This window comes from Euleptes europaea, chromosome 8 (genome assembly GCF_029931775.1).
Source record: "Euleptes europaea isolate rEulEur1 chromosome 8, rEulEur1.hap1, whole genome shotgun sequence".
Lineage (NCBI taxonomy): Eukaryota > Metazoa > Chordata > Lepidosauria > Squamata > Sphaerodactylidae > Euleptes > Euleptes europaea.
This window is the reverse complement of record NC_079319.1, coordinates 54,169,178-54,184,297: the sequence shown is the minus strand read 5'-3', so window position 1 is coordinate 54,184,297 and position 15,120 is coordinate 54,169,178. Positions and strand designations below refer to the sequence as shown.

Here is a 15,120-nt window from a genome sequence, read left to right as displayed (position 1 = left end):
TCTGATCCACACGTGGGGTTGTACTTGGCTTTGGGCAGCATAAACACCCCCTTGTTCTCTGATACACCAATTGCCATTCCTACTCAATTTGCCTATACTCTGTGAGCTTTCCCTTCTCTATCTTTATTTATGTCTGAACAGGAAGCAAGGACACAGTCAGGGAGCCACAACACAACAAACTGGAAGACAGTAGTTTGAACAGATTATTCACAATATCAACATCGACATTTGCTTATAAACTGGCCAAAAGTTGTACTATCACATAAATGAGGAAAACATCATCTATAGAAAATTACTCTTACACATCTTTATACACATATGGTTTCAAAAGCAAACCTGTTCGCTGCCAAGTATGTTCACTTTGTCAATGGCATAAGCAAACTGGATGCTGAAGGTGCCCACTTTCTCTGGAACCACTTTGTCCCTAAATTCAAATACTGAACTTTAGTGAGAAATTACAACTAAGTATTTACACATTCCCTAATTCCCTTGGCTATTAAATGAAGCATTTTATGCTTCTCGGTAAACCAGCCTACCTGTAAATTAAGTTTACTGCATCATCTGATTAAAGGCAGCACTGTGTATGTTTGAAGACTTTGAGGGTCACCCAGACATGCTGCCCGGGCTGGAATAGCCCAGGCTAGCCTGAACTCGTCAGATCTCAGAAGCTGAGCAGGGTCGGCCCTGGCAAGTGTTCCTATGGGAGACCACGAAGGAATACCAGGGTCCCTATGCAAAGGCGGGCAATGGCAAACCCCTCTGAACATCTCTTGCCTTGAAACCCCCCCAGGGGTCGTCATAAGTCAGATGTGACTTGATGGCAATAAAAGGGGAAAAAAGTAAAGAAAAGAAAAAAGACATGTGCTTCAAACAACACTTTTCTCCGCTAAATATACCCACCTCCCTCATCTTTTTCTTGTGCATTTTACATTCCAAATACATTGGAAAAAGTTAGCGCCATCTAACTCAATGCTTACTTTGTACGTAACATTTTCAATAAAGTAACATACACAACTAGAAAGAGGCTGTATTTCTGTTTGTTCGTTATGTGCATGAATCAAGCTACTTGATGTGCCCACATGCTTTTTACCTTTCCCTGCCTGTGCATGTTGCACACACAACTGAAGGGTTTCTGTTTTCAGAAGTCTTCAATCTCACTCAGTTTGATGTGGCATCTAATTGGGGGTATCTGCACAAACTGGAGCTTGTTTCTTCCCCTCAAACCAGGATTCTACTAAGGTTTAGCCTAGGTTTAGCTTAGAATCTGGCTTAGAATCCTGATTTGTGGGGGGAACGCAAACTCCAGTTTGCGCAGGCACTCATAATCAGATGCCAGAATCACCTTCAGAAATAGCATTCTGTATACCCTGCATATTGGTTTCCCCCCATCTAAGAATAACTCATTTAAAATCACATTGAAACCGAAAGAACCCAGGTGAGAACCCAGGTGCATACCTGAAGTAAAAAAAGCCCTCATCCTTGTCATCCTTAGTTTGGGTACAGCCAAATGTTGTAAACTTAAAAAGAGATCAAAAAAATATAAACATTTAAATACTTTTTACTTTGAAACAGTAACAGATAAGCTGTACATCAAAACAGGGTTGCAGAGAAAGGAAATTCACTAGCTAATTTCATAAAGAGAGTCCAACGTGAGCTCCCCGGTCCTTGCTGCCACTTTTTCTTCAAAGATTTTTGCCTAACAATGAACGCATTGTCCCAAAAAAATAAGTGCCAGAGAAGGGAAACAAAATACCCTTACTTCAACTCTTCCAGCTAGAGGCACCAAACTGTTTCAAATGATAGCTACTTTTGGTTCACCAATTTTTATGTGGCCATGGATCATTTTGGCCTATTACATATTAAGGATGGCGTAACAAAGCTCCACAAACTGAGCCCCAATTAATTCAGCAACAGAGACTGTAAGAAAACGTTTACTGTGTTTCAGCTTTACATTAATACTGTGTTACAAGAACACACAAATACTTCAGTTGTTCATGATTTGTACACAAATCTATGTAACATGGTCCCCTTGGAAGGACAGTTCCCTGTCACTGTCACGCACACACACACACACTATCTCTAGGAAGAGGCACAACTCTGTTAAAGCAGGCATGTCCCTACTTGAAACAAACATGCTTTGACAAATGCAATACAGAACAGTGGCTCTCTGGACCGTGAAACTGCTTGCAAGTTCCTTGTGCTTTGCTTGTCAGCATTTATGACATGTGACCCTTGGAAGACTTTGGTTCCAAATGTGATACACCATATTACTACACATCTTTCATTCGGGATATCTGCATTCACATATGGGAAAATCATCCAAGTCCTTTGTAGTGAGCTTACCCTATGAAAAAAGCTGTCCTGAGGACTTTAAGCAGCAACTACCTGCCAGTCACCAGCAAACCACTCTCTAACCTACCAATATTTCCTGTTACTTACATTTGACAATCGGGTTTCACTATTGTCCCCTTCCCATATTTTCATAGAAATTCTTCCAGAATTTATATTTTTAATAATGTTACCATCTTCAGAAATAACACTGATCATGAAATCTGTTGGAAACAGAGATGAAAACATTTTCCATTCTATATTTCAAAAAACATGGTTGCAGTGACCTGTAACTGATGTTTATTGAGTGGGGCCAGTGCAGTCATGCCGCACTGCACACATCGGTATTGTGCATGTGCAAGCCTGCTGTGGAAGAGCTCTGAAAAGCACTTAAGAGTGCTCCCCATCTCCTGCCACACCAAATTGCCCTGCCTTTTGCCAGACATGAGGAGGGGGCAAGGGGCTGCTTCCTCTCTAGTTCTGCTATCCGCTGTGTTGATGGCCAGAACCACTTTGGTGCTGATGGGTGATACTGCTGGTAGCCCAAAGGTGGTGGATAGTGCTGAAGAAGCTGCCCCTTATACAGTGGCGAATGAGGCCTGTCGTGAGATGGAGGGACATCAAGAGTTTTTAATAGTAAACCTGTTTTTCCCCCATCTCTTGTCCAGTGTGTCATCTATTTTAGAACTAAACTGTTCTTTTCCTTCAAAAGGCAAATTCTTTACCTTAGCATTTATTTCATAAGGCTGAGAACCAGGAGTGCCGTCTTAATACTACTGCTGTTGTCAAATTGAATGCTGCACAGCTTGCAACATGTCTGGCTAATTTGAAAGCCACTAACTGAAGTACTCTAACTGATTTGCACTTACCACCTGGGAGGAGTTCGAGATAAGGCCTGATTTTCTTCCATAAGAATGGAGAAATATGTGCCACAATAGACTGATTATTTGAAATCTTTACAATATTTGTAACGCTGGAGATCCAACAGTGCGATTCTAGGCTGAGTTAACACCCAAGTAAGTCAAAGGGCTTCTAACAGTGTAACTCTGTAAAGTTCCCAAACATTGAAATAATACGTGTCTTGTCTTGGGCATCAATCAACACCATTTTCTCAAAAAACAAATAAATAAGAGTTGAAGGGCATGATGAATGGCACTCCAGTTGCACAATGAAAGAAGACCCCCCCCCCAAAGGTAAATCCCTCATCCTGGCTGGATCAACAAACCACAAATAACTAGTTACCAGGAAAGGAGCTTCCAGCTGCAAAGGCAGCTTTCTTGTCATACTTGACATTCAAGCATACAGGTTTATTTGGGTCAGGCAGAACATTTAACTTGATTACTGGACACTCCAACGTAGTCTTGTTGTATGTTGCTTTAAGCAGCATTGTATGCTCTCCCCTGAAACAAATGGTAGTAGTTAAGCTCCAATACTTCTTCCAAAAAATTTCAACATCCCTAAATAGCAGGTTACCTTTTAACATTGGGAAGAAAAACATTCTCCGAAGGCTTGACATATGGTACTATCCTAAGATCATTTAACCAAAAACTGGTCCCACTGAAATCAATGGGGCCTATTCTCTGAGGCCATTAACTACTTTTCCCCTCCACAAAATAAAACACAAGGATCTCACATAAGAATAAGTTCATATTTTACTTTTCACTTTTAGTATCTAGAAATGTCTAGCATTATTGAGGAAAAGTAAATGGCTGAATTTCATGGTGCTTTTCTAGATTATGCTGAAGCAAATCTAAATTTGCCATCAAGACTCCCAGAGTCTCCTCCTCCAGCTCTCCCTGTTTCTCCTTCCTCTACCCTTATCCGTGAGAGACTGAACCTACTTTTGTGTTCAAACCTATGGCTTGAAAACCACTGATATATGCAATATCCCAGTGAGGCATGGGTTGAGCAACAGATAAATAACAAGGATGTTCAAGCTACAATTTCTGTCATGGGTGTACACAGTAGTTGTTTCTATGTCTGCACAGAATGGAAGTTCTTATGCATAGTCTTCAGGGTTATAAGAAAAAAAACCAGTGCAGATTTTTGAGTGCTTGATTAGTATGTACGTATGTAAATACGTCCTACTCTGACCAGACATTTTCCTATGCTAGATCTATCAGGTGTAACTATCATCTCCCCTCTGTTACACACTCCTTCCCTGTGAAGATTCCAAACCACTGGTTAATATTTAATGCTGGATATCTAGTGTTGGTAAGACAGCAAAGGGTCAGAGACAGTAAATGTGGGAGAAAGGGAGTCAACAGTCCAAAATGAGAAAGTGGCTAGAAAAAATGGCTTCCCATGCATAGTTCCCCCATAATCTAAAGGCCAAATTAATATTTTGGCAACACTAAGAATGTCAACTTGAGTACAAGCAAACTATAGAGACCCACTTTGGGAGAAGTTAATACAACTTTCTGTAGCAACCACTCAAATAAGAGATGGAAACGGAAACATGCTTTAATCTGTTTTTCAACCAATGGGGATAAAATTCTCAAGAGATTGTATCTGTTACCCAAGCAACTGCCAAAATTCAAGCAGATAAGGAGGCTCCCCATTTTTAATAAAATGAAAAATTCCACAGCAGTCAGAAGACAATTAACACCCCCACAGGACACACGATGCAGTGGACACAAATAATACATAATAAAGGAATCCTTCTGGATGAATTCACACACTCATATGTAAAACAGGTTTTAAATGGAGCCTGTGGTTGCGAGCGGCTTAACCCAGATGTATCACACTGCATTTCAGTTAAGTTTCTCCCACACTCCAGTTTTATATAAAGACCAGATGCTCCAACACCCCACCCCACCCCTTGTCTTGACCTATAAGCAAAAGGTTGCCCGTATTTTTGCCCCACCAAGACTAACGTGTATCGATTTTTTAACGAAATCAAAGATGCTGAGAGATACCGTTATCTATCCTCATCACTGAATGCTTGCGCTTTACTGGTTTGACACTGGTCTGTTTGTCTGTCACATTACTAATACTGATTGCGGCAGATATTTGTTAAGACAGCACAGAAGATGCTGTCTATCGCTAGGGGAGGATGAGAGGGTAGCTATGGCATTTGTAACTATCTGTTCCCCCCACCCCACAGTGCTGTATGACAGTATGTGCTAGCAGATGCAGCCTGTGAGAATACATTAGAGCAAGCCAACTTGAGCCACAGTGCTTACATAGACTCAAATCAAGGTTCAAGAGTTAAATTTATTGAACATGGCCAAAGGCCATTACAAAAATTAATCTAAAAGCTCTGTAACAAAATTAATCTAAAAACTCTATAACAACAAACAACGTGTCAAATCAAATCAAGGAAGACAGACATCAATGCAAGTCTTTTTAGTGACAAGATCTGTATGTAATTATACCAACTGGTCCCAATCAGTTATGTATTTGCTCAGTCACCACATTAAATGTTTTTAATCACTTACCTAGGAGCATGAATGCTAAGAACTCCCAAATGTGCTCTGCCATTTTCATCTGTTTTATACAGCCGATTTGAAGGAGTGATCTGTCAAAACATTGCCCCCCCACTTAATAACAGAGAAACACTTATGTTTTACCTACGTCATCAAAACTTAGCATGCATTTCAACAGCATACAGATATAACTGACTGGGGTACAAATTCCACTCTATCATGGCACTTATTCTAGGAAAGAAACTTCAGGAAATTTATGGGTAATGAACCCAGTTGCTTTCAGCAGTTTCCACTGAAACCAGAGGGGTACCTCGCTAACATAAGAGTAGCCCTGTTGGATCACCGTGGTTCATCTAGTGGCCAATTAAACTGGAAAACCAACAAACAGGGCACAGAGACCAAGGTGTTCCCCTGATGTTGCCTCCTACCACTGTTATTCAGAGATTAGTTGCCTCTAAATATGGAGGTTCTTTACTCATCATGGCTAGTAGCCACTGATGGGACATATTAGTTACTTTATTTCCAATAGGGACTCAAAGCGGCTTTTAACGTTCTTCCCACCATAATTTGTTGTCCTCACAACAGCCCGGTATGGTAGATTAGACTGAGAATATGTGACTGACCCAGTCATCCATTAAGCTTTCATGGCAGAGTGGGATTTCAAATCTGAGTCTCCCAGTTCCTAGTCCAACAGTCTAACCACTACACCATGCTGTCTTTCATGAATCTGTCTAATACCTTTTCAACTGATATTCAAAACTCATAATTCTGTTAATAATCTTTATTGGGTGCCCTTGTGTTACACAAGTAAAATGATGATATCTGGCACCTGGTTTACTGACAAACTCAGTTAACTGGCACACCGGACTTTAGACTGCAGTAGCCAAGCAAGAGAAGGCAGAGGAAGAGCGGGCTCCCATTGCTGGCCATGAATACTGCCCATTTTGCACTGCTGGGTCGTAAACACTTTGTCATTGATTACATTTTCTTTGTCTGAACTCATGGCAAAGAAACTCTCAAAAGATTTCACCAGGCTTTCAACAACTTCCACCCCACCATCAATCTAACTATGAATTACTCTGAACAAGAAATAAACTTCCTAGACACCACAGTACAGATACATGAGGGACACACAAGCACCACATTATACTGGAAACCGACAGATCGGCAAACATATCTACATGCCTCCAGCTACCACCCCAACCATATCAAACAGGCCAATGTCTATAGCCAGGCTCTACACTATTGATGCATCTGCTCCAACCCCTCAGACAGAGATACTCCCTTGAAGGACCTACGGCAAGCATTTTTGAAACTACAATATTCTGCTGATATGGTAAGAAAGATGACTGGAAAGGCCAGACTGATACCCAGGCACAGCTTGCTACAAGACAAGCCCAAAGAAAATGGCATAGAACACCTCTGGTGGTCACATATAGCTCACACCTCAAGCCAGTCCAATGTATAACCTACAACCAATGTTGGATTGTGACACTTCCCTTGCAAAAGCCCTAGGGGGCTGACCCATTTTGCTAACCTAAAACAACTTCTTACCCACAATGATAAACTACTTAACAGTAGCATGGACTCTGGTACCAAGGCCTGCAACAAACCAAGGTGCCAACTTTGCCTCATATAGCTTAGCAACACCCTCACTGGGCCCAGCAATGTCAGCCATATCACAGGTTCATACTCCTGCTCATCTTCTAATGTTTTTTATGCCATCACATGCCAGCAATGCTTTTCCACCCCCTACACCGGACCAACAGGCCAGCCCCTGTGACAAAGATTACCGTATATACTAGCGTATAAGACGAGTTTTTCAGCCAAAAAAAAGGGCTGAAAAAGCCGGCCTCGGCTTATACGCGGGTCAATACGGTAGAGGAGGGAGGGAGGGGGGGAGGGGGGAGGGAGGGGGAACTTACCACCGCCGCCGCCATCTCCGCCGGGCGCACCTGGCTCCTCTTGGCCAGGAGCGCCCTGGAGGGGCCTCCTGTGGCCACAGGAAGGCCGCGCCTCCGCCGCCGCCGGGCGCACCCGGCTCCCCCGGCCAGGAGCATCCTGGAGGGGCCTCCTGTGGCCGAGGGAAGGCTGCGCCTCCGCCGCTGCCGGGCGCACCCGGCTCCCCCCAGCCAGGAGCACCCTGGAGGGGCCTCCTGTGGCCGAGGGAAGGCTGTGCCTCCGCCGCCGCCAGGCGCACCTGGCTCCCCCTGGCCAGGAGCGCCCTGGAGGGGCCTCCTGTGGCCGAGGAAAAGCCGCGCCTCTGCCTCTGCCGGGCGCACCCAGCTCCCCCCGGGCAGGAGCGCCCTGGAGGGGCCTCCTGTGGCCGAGGGAAGGCCGTGCCTCTGCTGCCGCCGGGCGCACCCGGCTCCCCCTGGCCAGGAGCGCCCGCCGCCGCAGCCTTTGCCGGGCCTGGAGCGGCCTAGGAGCGGCCTGCGGGGCCTCCTGGGCCGCGCGGGGGGGGGGGGGCGCCGCCTGCCTGCGCACCTGGAAAAGGTAAGCCTGCGGGGGGAGGGGTTATAAGCTGACCCTCGGCTTATACGCGGGTGCCTAATTTCCCCCCATTTTTGGGGAGAAATTAGGCACCTCGGCTTATACGCGGGTCGGCTTATACACGGGTATATACGGTAAATGGACATAAGTCTGACATCTGAAACCATAACATTCAAAAGCCAGTGTGTGTGTGTGGGGGGGACATTTTAACCTTCCAGGACATTCAGTTGCTGACTTAAGAGTAGCTCTCTTACAAAAAGATTTCAAAGGGAGATTAGAAAGAGAGACTGAGGAATGACAACTAATAATGAAGCTCAAGACAGTGCATTCTCCTGGATTGAATAGAGACCTAAGATTCCTGTCTCATTACCAATGCTGATTTCTCTATGCCTACTGCCCCTCTGCATATCAAACCTAATCATGTTCACCACTGTCATTTACCTGCTATTGACATTTACATGCTATTGCCATTGGGTGTCTGAATTCACTCTACTTAAGGACAGATGGACTTACATTCTAGCTGTATCTGAAGAAGTGAGCTGTGACTCAGGAAAGCTCATACCCTGCCAAAAAATTTGTTAGTCTTTAAGGTCCTAGTGAACCTTGCTCAGGAGTCTTAGGTGAGGGGCCTTGCCAAAAGCCTATTAGAAGTGCAAGTATAGGGGATCACACTTATCCATAAGTTTGTTAATCTTCTTAAAGAACCTCAAACAATTGGTGAGGCTCCCAACTGCTCTTTTATTATTTGGGCTGAAGAACCTGCTGGCTACTGTATAGTCCCTCATAAACCTCTGGTGTAGAACAATCCCAGTAAGAGACACACAAAACACAATAGCTGGATTTTAATCCTGAACACTGATTCATTTATTTCATCTCCTGTTAATTTTACTACAATAAAAACTTTAAAAATATGCTCTACATTTTAGAGACCTTGCATGATAGTGTAGTCTAGATATAGAGTATTCAGAAGATTTTTTTAAAAGTGAAATGTAGTGCTGAGCAAAAACTCATAGAAATTTACCTTTATGATGCTTGACTTTAAAAGGCTGATTTTGACATCTGGTTCAGGAGATGGGTTATCCCACTCATCACAAAGCTGGATTGTAAGAGGTTTTGGCAACTCTTTGCCATTAATCACCGACACAGACTGGAACGGTCAAAAATCACTATTAAAGACTATATATATGACAGCTGTAAATGCACAATACTCACTAGCTATTTCATCATATGTTGACTGAAGAACTAGTTATGATAACTAATTTTGTGTTCTCTAATCCAAACTTACTTTTGTGCATATTGTATCTCTTTTTTATATTCCTTTCATGCCTGAGAGAATGTTAATAAAATGTTTGTATTATTTAATATAGTTATCAATAAAATATCATAATTCATACTTTCCCAAAAAATTCACATCACTTTGACACAGAACTCTCCATCCAGATGAAGCTGACTTACTTCCTCTAAGTCTGTCCAATCCATAAGGATCATTTTTGCTGGAGGTCCTGCAATCACATTTAATCTCAAGAAGTGAGAAATTTCATGCCAAGCAAAACACAATTCTTTGATTCCAGGATGGCCTGGTTTAAATCTGATGCCTGTAACACAGAATGTTTGTGTATCTTCCTGTGAAGAAAAAGAACAAACAGAATTTTGATCTTATTAAAGTTGCATTGAGGCAGTTATTTGATGGTGAGGGCGAGGGTAAAATTTACATATGGTTCGTTACCACTCTGTTAATGTATGTTTTATTTTACTGGTCCATGACAACAGCAGCAACATCAACAACTTTTCATTAAACATACGGTTTAATTATTTTATACATTTGTTCTGTGTGGAACAAGATTAGCAGACATAACATTTAGCTCTCTGTTGACCTTTTACATTTTTATTCCTCCATTTACCCAAGGAGCTCAGTAACAAACATAATCCTCCCCACAATCACTTTATCCTCACAACACCTCTGGGAGAAGGCTTGCGCAACTGGCATAAAGTCGCTCAATGAACTTAATCGTTGTGCATTGTGATTCAAACCCAGGTCTCCTAGATCCTAATCCGACTCAGGCTTGTGAAAACACCCACATGGAGATGGGTGGCACAGCAGCCCCCCATAGTAGTGCAGCAAGGGAAGAGTTGAGGCTCACTCTTATGTTCTGTGCAACACGTCTCTTTGGCACATTGTTGCATCCTGACTGTGCTCTTGAGGCTCATGACCCTCACATTACAACTCTGAGTCCATCTCAGGCTAGGATTTTATATATGAGCTAGGGAAGAACCCCCCTCAAGCTCCTAAAGGAGTCTGGATGCAGGGGAGGCAAATATCTTCATGCAGTGAAAACAATGAATTTGTTCACCTGTTGAATTATTCTACTTGTTTGCCTAGCAATGCTCCAAGCCATGGGGGGGGGGGTGTGTGCCCTCCTCTCTGTCCACTAGAAGGCAGTCCTCCTTTGAACAAGAACTGGCTGGGGCTGGACCAAGAAGCTCCTCCTCTTTTCCTTGTACGGCCTGTGGTAACTACCTCATTGGACTGAACAAAATATACTCCACCCTGTCAGGAAAACAGCCCGGAAAAAAGTAACACCCAGCTAAACCTTTAAGGATAGACAAACTGTGGATCCTGTAGCACTCTCAGACAATTAAGTAGAAACAGGATGGCAACGGCTGAAGCCCATCTACAAACCTACAGGACTCAACCCTGGATTATTCTACAAACCAGGAGAAAATGTGGAAGGGAGATGAGGAACAGCTACAAAGTCATCTCTGTGTCCCGAGCAAAACCACATGCTGCTCACCGGCAACACCAGTATCTTCTTCCTTCTTGGCTAAACCATGACCTGCAGATAAGCCAAAAACCCTGCAAACTGAATCAGGGGACACGCCAGGATTGTTCACTGCAGAGGCAGAGAACGTCTGATCTTACAGGGGGAAAGGAAATGTCCACCCCAGGACAATCCTTATTTTTAAAACAGGGACTGCCTCTTAGTGAATGGGGTGGGGGAAACACCCCTTTGTCTGGACCACTGGAAAGCAACAAGTAAGGGGAAGGATGAAGTGCCTTTCAACTCTGTGGCTGTACAAATATGACATCTCCCATGCCACGCAGCACCCAAGGATGTAAAGGTTTAACCATAAAAGAAGAAATGCTATCTATACAACACTAGCTGAACTGACAGTGCAGGATGAATATTTCAACCAGTTCCTGAAACCTTCCATAAAGGCAAAATGTTCCAAGAAAAGATCTCAACTGCAGATCCAATGACAACAAAAGAAACGCACAGAGAGCACCATGTGGAAGCAGACCATCAGAGACCTCATTAGCCCCCATTCCAGTGTGATTTCCTCTGACTGTGTATGAATGCTGTTGAGTTCATGGGTGGAGGTGAAGATATGACAGAACTTGCTCCCTTCTCCTCCCAAGAGAATGCTGGATATACACTTTATACATGTGAGTTTTCAGGAATTACCTGCCAGGTAATTTTCAGATCTGTTTTATCCAGACCATTCCCAGAAATTCCCAAAGAATTCAAAGATGATGATGCCACGTTTTGAATTTGGTTTCCATGCTGATCTGTGATCATTACCTCTTTAAAAAAAGGAGTTAAAAATCGAGAATATTGTGAAATGAATTACATTTATTTAGTCCGTTTTTATCCTGCCCTTCCTCCGAGGAGCTCAGGCCAGTTTCTCCCTTTCTAATGTTTGTCCTCACAGCAACTCTGTGAGGTAAGTTAGTCTGAGATTTGAACCTGGCCTCCCAGATCCTAGTCTTACACTCTACACACTACACCATTCTGGCTCCCTTAATATACACACTGCAAAATAGATTAACCATGTAATGAAACAGCAAAGCAACAGAAGAGTTGGTTTTTATACCCCACTTTTCTCTACCATAAGGAGTCTCAAAGCAGCTTACAATCGCCTTCCTCTCTCCCAAGAGGTACTTGGTGAGGTAGGTGAGGCTGAGAGAGTTCTGAGAGAACTGTGACTAGCCCAAGGTCACCCAGCAGGCTTCATGTGGAGGAGCGGGGAATCAAACCCGGTTCTCCAGATTAGAGTCTGCCACTCTGAACCACTACACCACACTGGCTCTCAAGCTTTCTCAAGAAAGAACTTGTTCCCAAGGAAGAGGACTTATTTTGAGTGAATGTGCCAAGAGCTGGTTTGCACATCTTCTATGAACAGCAATGCAAATAAAATTGAAACAAAACATTAAGTAATTTTTAAAAAGCTAAATCAGACTTCAATAACAAGAAAAACTTTATTGATGTATGATTCGGGATGATTCACCTACACAGTACCGTAACACACATTTGCCATCACATAACTATTTGTGGTTGTCAAGGTCGTATGTACCAGACACTGATGAGTAATTCAATGGATTGCAATCTGTCACAACCTCCTGAGCAGAGGCTGCTGCTGTAGCCCTGCTAAATGGCACTCAGCGTGCCATCACAGCTATGCACATCTGTAGGAATGGGGCAGTAGAATAAAAACGTTGGAAAGTATAGGTACTTGCCAATTTCAGCTTGCAGCTTTTCACCCATTTGCAATACGTTTGATCCTTTTAGTTTGCATTTAATATGCTTTGGATCATCAGGGAGTGGCCTAAGACATAAATAATCACCAATTATTCCATATATCATAAAGCTATTTAGAGTACGTGAATCCTGACCGATTCAAGTTTTTATGCTATGTTGTGCAGTGTGTATCTCTACAACAGGCTGGGTTCAATGATCCTTGAGCAGATTTCCACTTGCAGAACATATTTCCCGCCTCCCCTCAGGGTCAATGTGGGATGCAGCACAGGCAGCTGAAGCTTGAGGAGGAAATCCATAGAGACCACGGTTCCCCTCTCATGAGGGGAACTGCTTTCTACTGACACAAGATCCAACCCAATATGTTCTTGCAGTATACTTACTTTAAAGCTGTGAAAATTTTAATATATACTTTGTAATATTTACATGCTTTTCCCCCTCAGTTTCCAACGACAATGCAAATGCATTATCATCACCATAACCAATCACTGAATATCTTCTAGAACTTCAAAATGTACAAACCTGACTATAAATGCACTTTCCAGAGACACATGTTCATCAAGAAATGTAACCTGACAATAGCGCATATCATTTACAGAAGTTGGTACTTTTACATCAGGCAACAATCCCTTAACCAGTTGTTCTCTACTAATCTTGGGAGTCCAATTTACCTAAAAACAAAAATAAATTCAGTCAAGAATGTCAGGTGTAACTGAAAGTAACCCCTTTTCTGTTGTTACTGAACATATACTGCTTTTTATCATCTAATAAAATAAATTAAAAATGCAGTAGCTACATTTCCCCCCACATTTAAAACACATATAGTCATATATATGAACCTACCCATCTACTCTGATCCTGGTGTCCATGGTTAGGCCCCCATGTCCTGGCAGTCCTCTTCCTTCCCATGCACCAAATTTATCTTAGGGCAGTTGATCTTGGAGTAGTTGAGTGGCTGCCTGACCTCCTTGCCAGACAAACACTGCTAGAAGTCAGCGCCAGCCTCTCCAAGCTGTCCTCCTCCTTCCCGTCTGTCAGCAGTGGAGGGAATTTTCCAGCAAGTTTCTCACAGTCCCCACTTGTTAACTATAATTCCTAAAATCTGTATCCTTAAACCCCCAGATTAGGGTCAGGAACAGACAAGACAGATTTGTTCTACAAACCTGAGAAAACCTTCAGGTTTACCAAAAAAATTGAAATCTTTAATAATAACCCCCCCTACACATTGGGGGTTTACCCACCCCCAAATAGAATCAGTGCCTGTAGTTTTTAAAAAATGAATGCCCCTTGAGTGGAGTTGCCAACCTCCAGGTACTAGCTGGAGATCTCCTGCTATTACAACTGATCTCCAGCCGATAGAGATCAGTTCACCTGGAGAAAATAGCTGCTTTGGCAATTGGACTCCATGGCATTGAAGTCCCTCCTCTCCCCAAACCCTGCCCTCCTCAGGCTCCACCCCAAAAACTTCCCGCCGGTGGCAAAGAGGGACCTGGCAACCCTACCCTTGAGATCCCAGTGGCCACTGTGGGGGGTTGCTAGGCAACCACAGAATGCTTATTAAATGCTTTACCCAAAAAACAATTTTTTACTTTGAAAATTGACAGGCTGTTAGCAAAATTCACTGTCACAGGATGTAGATAGACATTAGCTAAAACTGCTTTACAATGTAATTAGATAAATTCATGGAAGGTAAATCCATCCATGACTATCAGCAATGGTTGTTGAATTGACCTCCATGTTCAGGATCAGCATATCTATGAATACAGTTGCTCAGAGGCAGCAGCAGAGGGAGGCTTTGGCCTCCGTGCCTTTTCTGTGGACTTACAGGGTATCTGGTTGGCCAGGGTGGGAAACACAATATTTTCAGTATTCTAAGTGCTTTGCAGACATCATTTATTTAATTCTTACTTAATCCTTACATAAGCCTCATATTACGCTCAATCTAAAATTCCTGAAAAACACCCACCTTAATTTTTTCAGCCAGAGCTGGTGTTATTGTGATCTCTCTTTTGATCTCATCGTACATTTGGAAGATAAGATTGTGCATCACATCACCTGCAACCCAGCTAATTTCATCCTGATGCTTGATCTGATTGGCTGTTTCTCCCTCCATACTAAAAATCTGTAGTCTTGCAACACGACTGCTGGGAAGCAATTTAATGGTCTTTTCCACTGGCGGCACATCTTTGCAACTCTAATGAAAAACAAGGGTAAAGTTAATAAACAAACAGAAATAACAGGATGGCTGGTAATTGAGAAATATACTTACACAAACTGGGGCCTGCAAGGAGCTGTGAGAGGCAGGGAGAGAAGCTGGCAAATTACCCCGTCTCTAA

General features: G+C 43.0%; 1 protein-coding gene across 1 annotated transcript in view; it reads right to left on the bottom strand.

The window, feature by feature from the left end:
* Positions 1-15,120, bottom strand: part of SMCHD1 (structural maintenance of chromosomes flexible hinge domain containing 1) — a 79,225-nt gene that overhangs the window by 23,233 nt on the left and 40,872 nt on the right. Inside the window, exons 25-35 of the mRNA XM_056854934.1 lie at positions 14,751-14,978; positions 13,307-13,455; positions 12,766-12,854; positions 11,714-11,832; positions 9,705-9,872; positions 9,271-9,396; positions 5,769-5,848; positions 3,571-3,728; positions 2,440-2,552; positions 1,456-1,517; positions 337-424 (exon numbers count right to left, since the gene is read on the bottom strand). Coding sequence (XP_056710912.1) covers positions 337-424; positions 1,456-1,517; positions 2,440-2,552; positions 3,571-3,728; positions 5,769-5,848; positions 9,271-9,396; positions 9,705-9,872; positions 11,714-11,832; positions 12,766-12,854; positions 13,307-13,455; positions 14,751-14,978 — 1,380 coding nt within the window. The remainder of the gene's footprint in view (positions 1-336; positions 425-1,455; positions 1,518-2,439; positions 2,553-3,570; positions 3,729-5,768; positions 5,849-9,270; positions 9,397-9,704; positions 9,873-11,713; positions 11,833-12,765; positions 12,855-13,306; positions 13,456-14,750; positions 14,979-15,120) is intronic.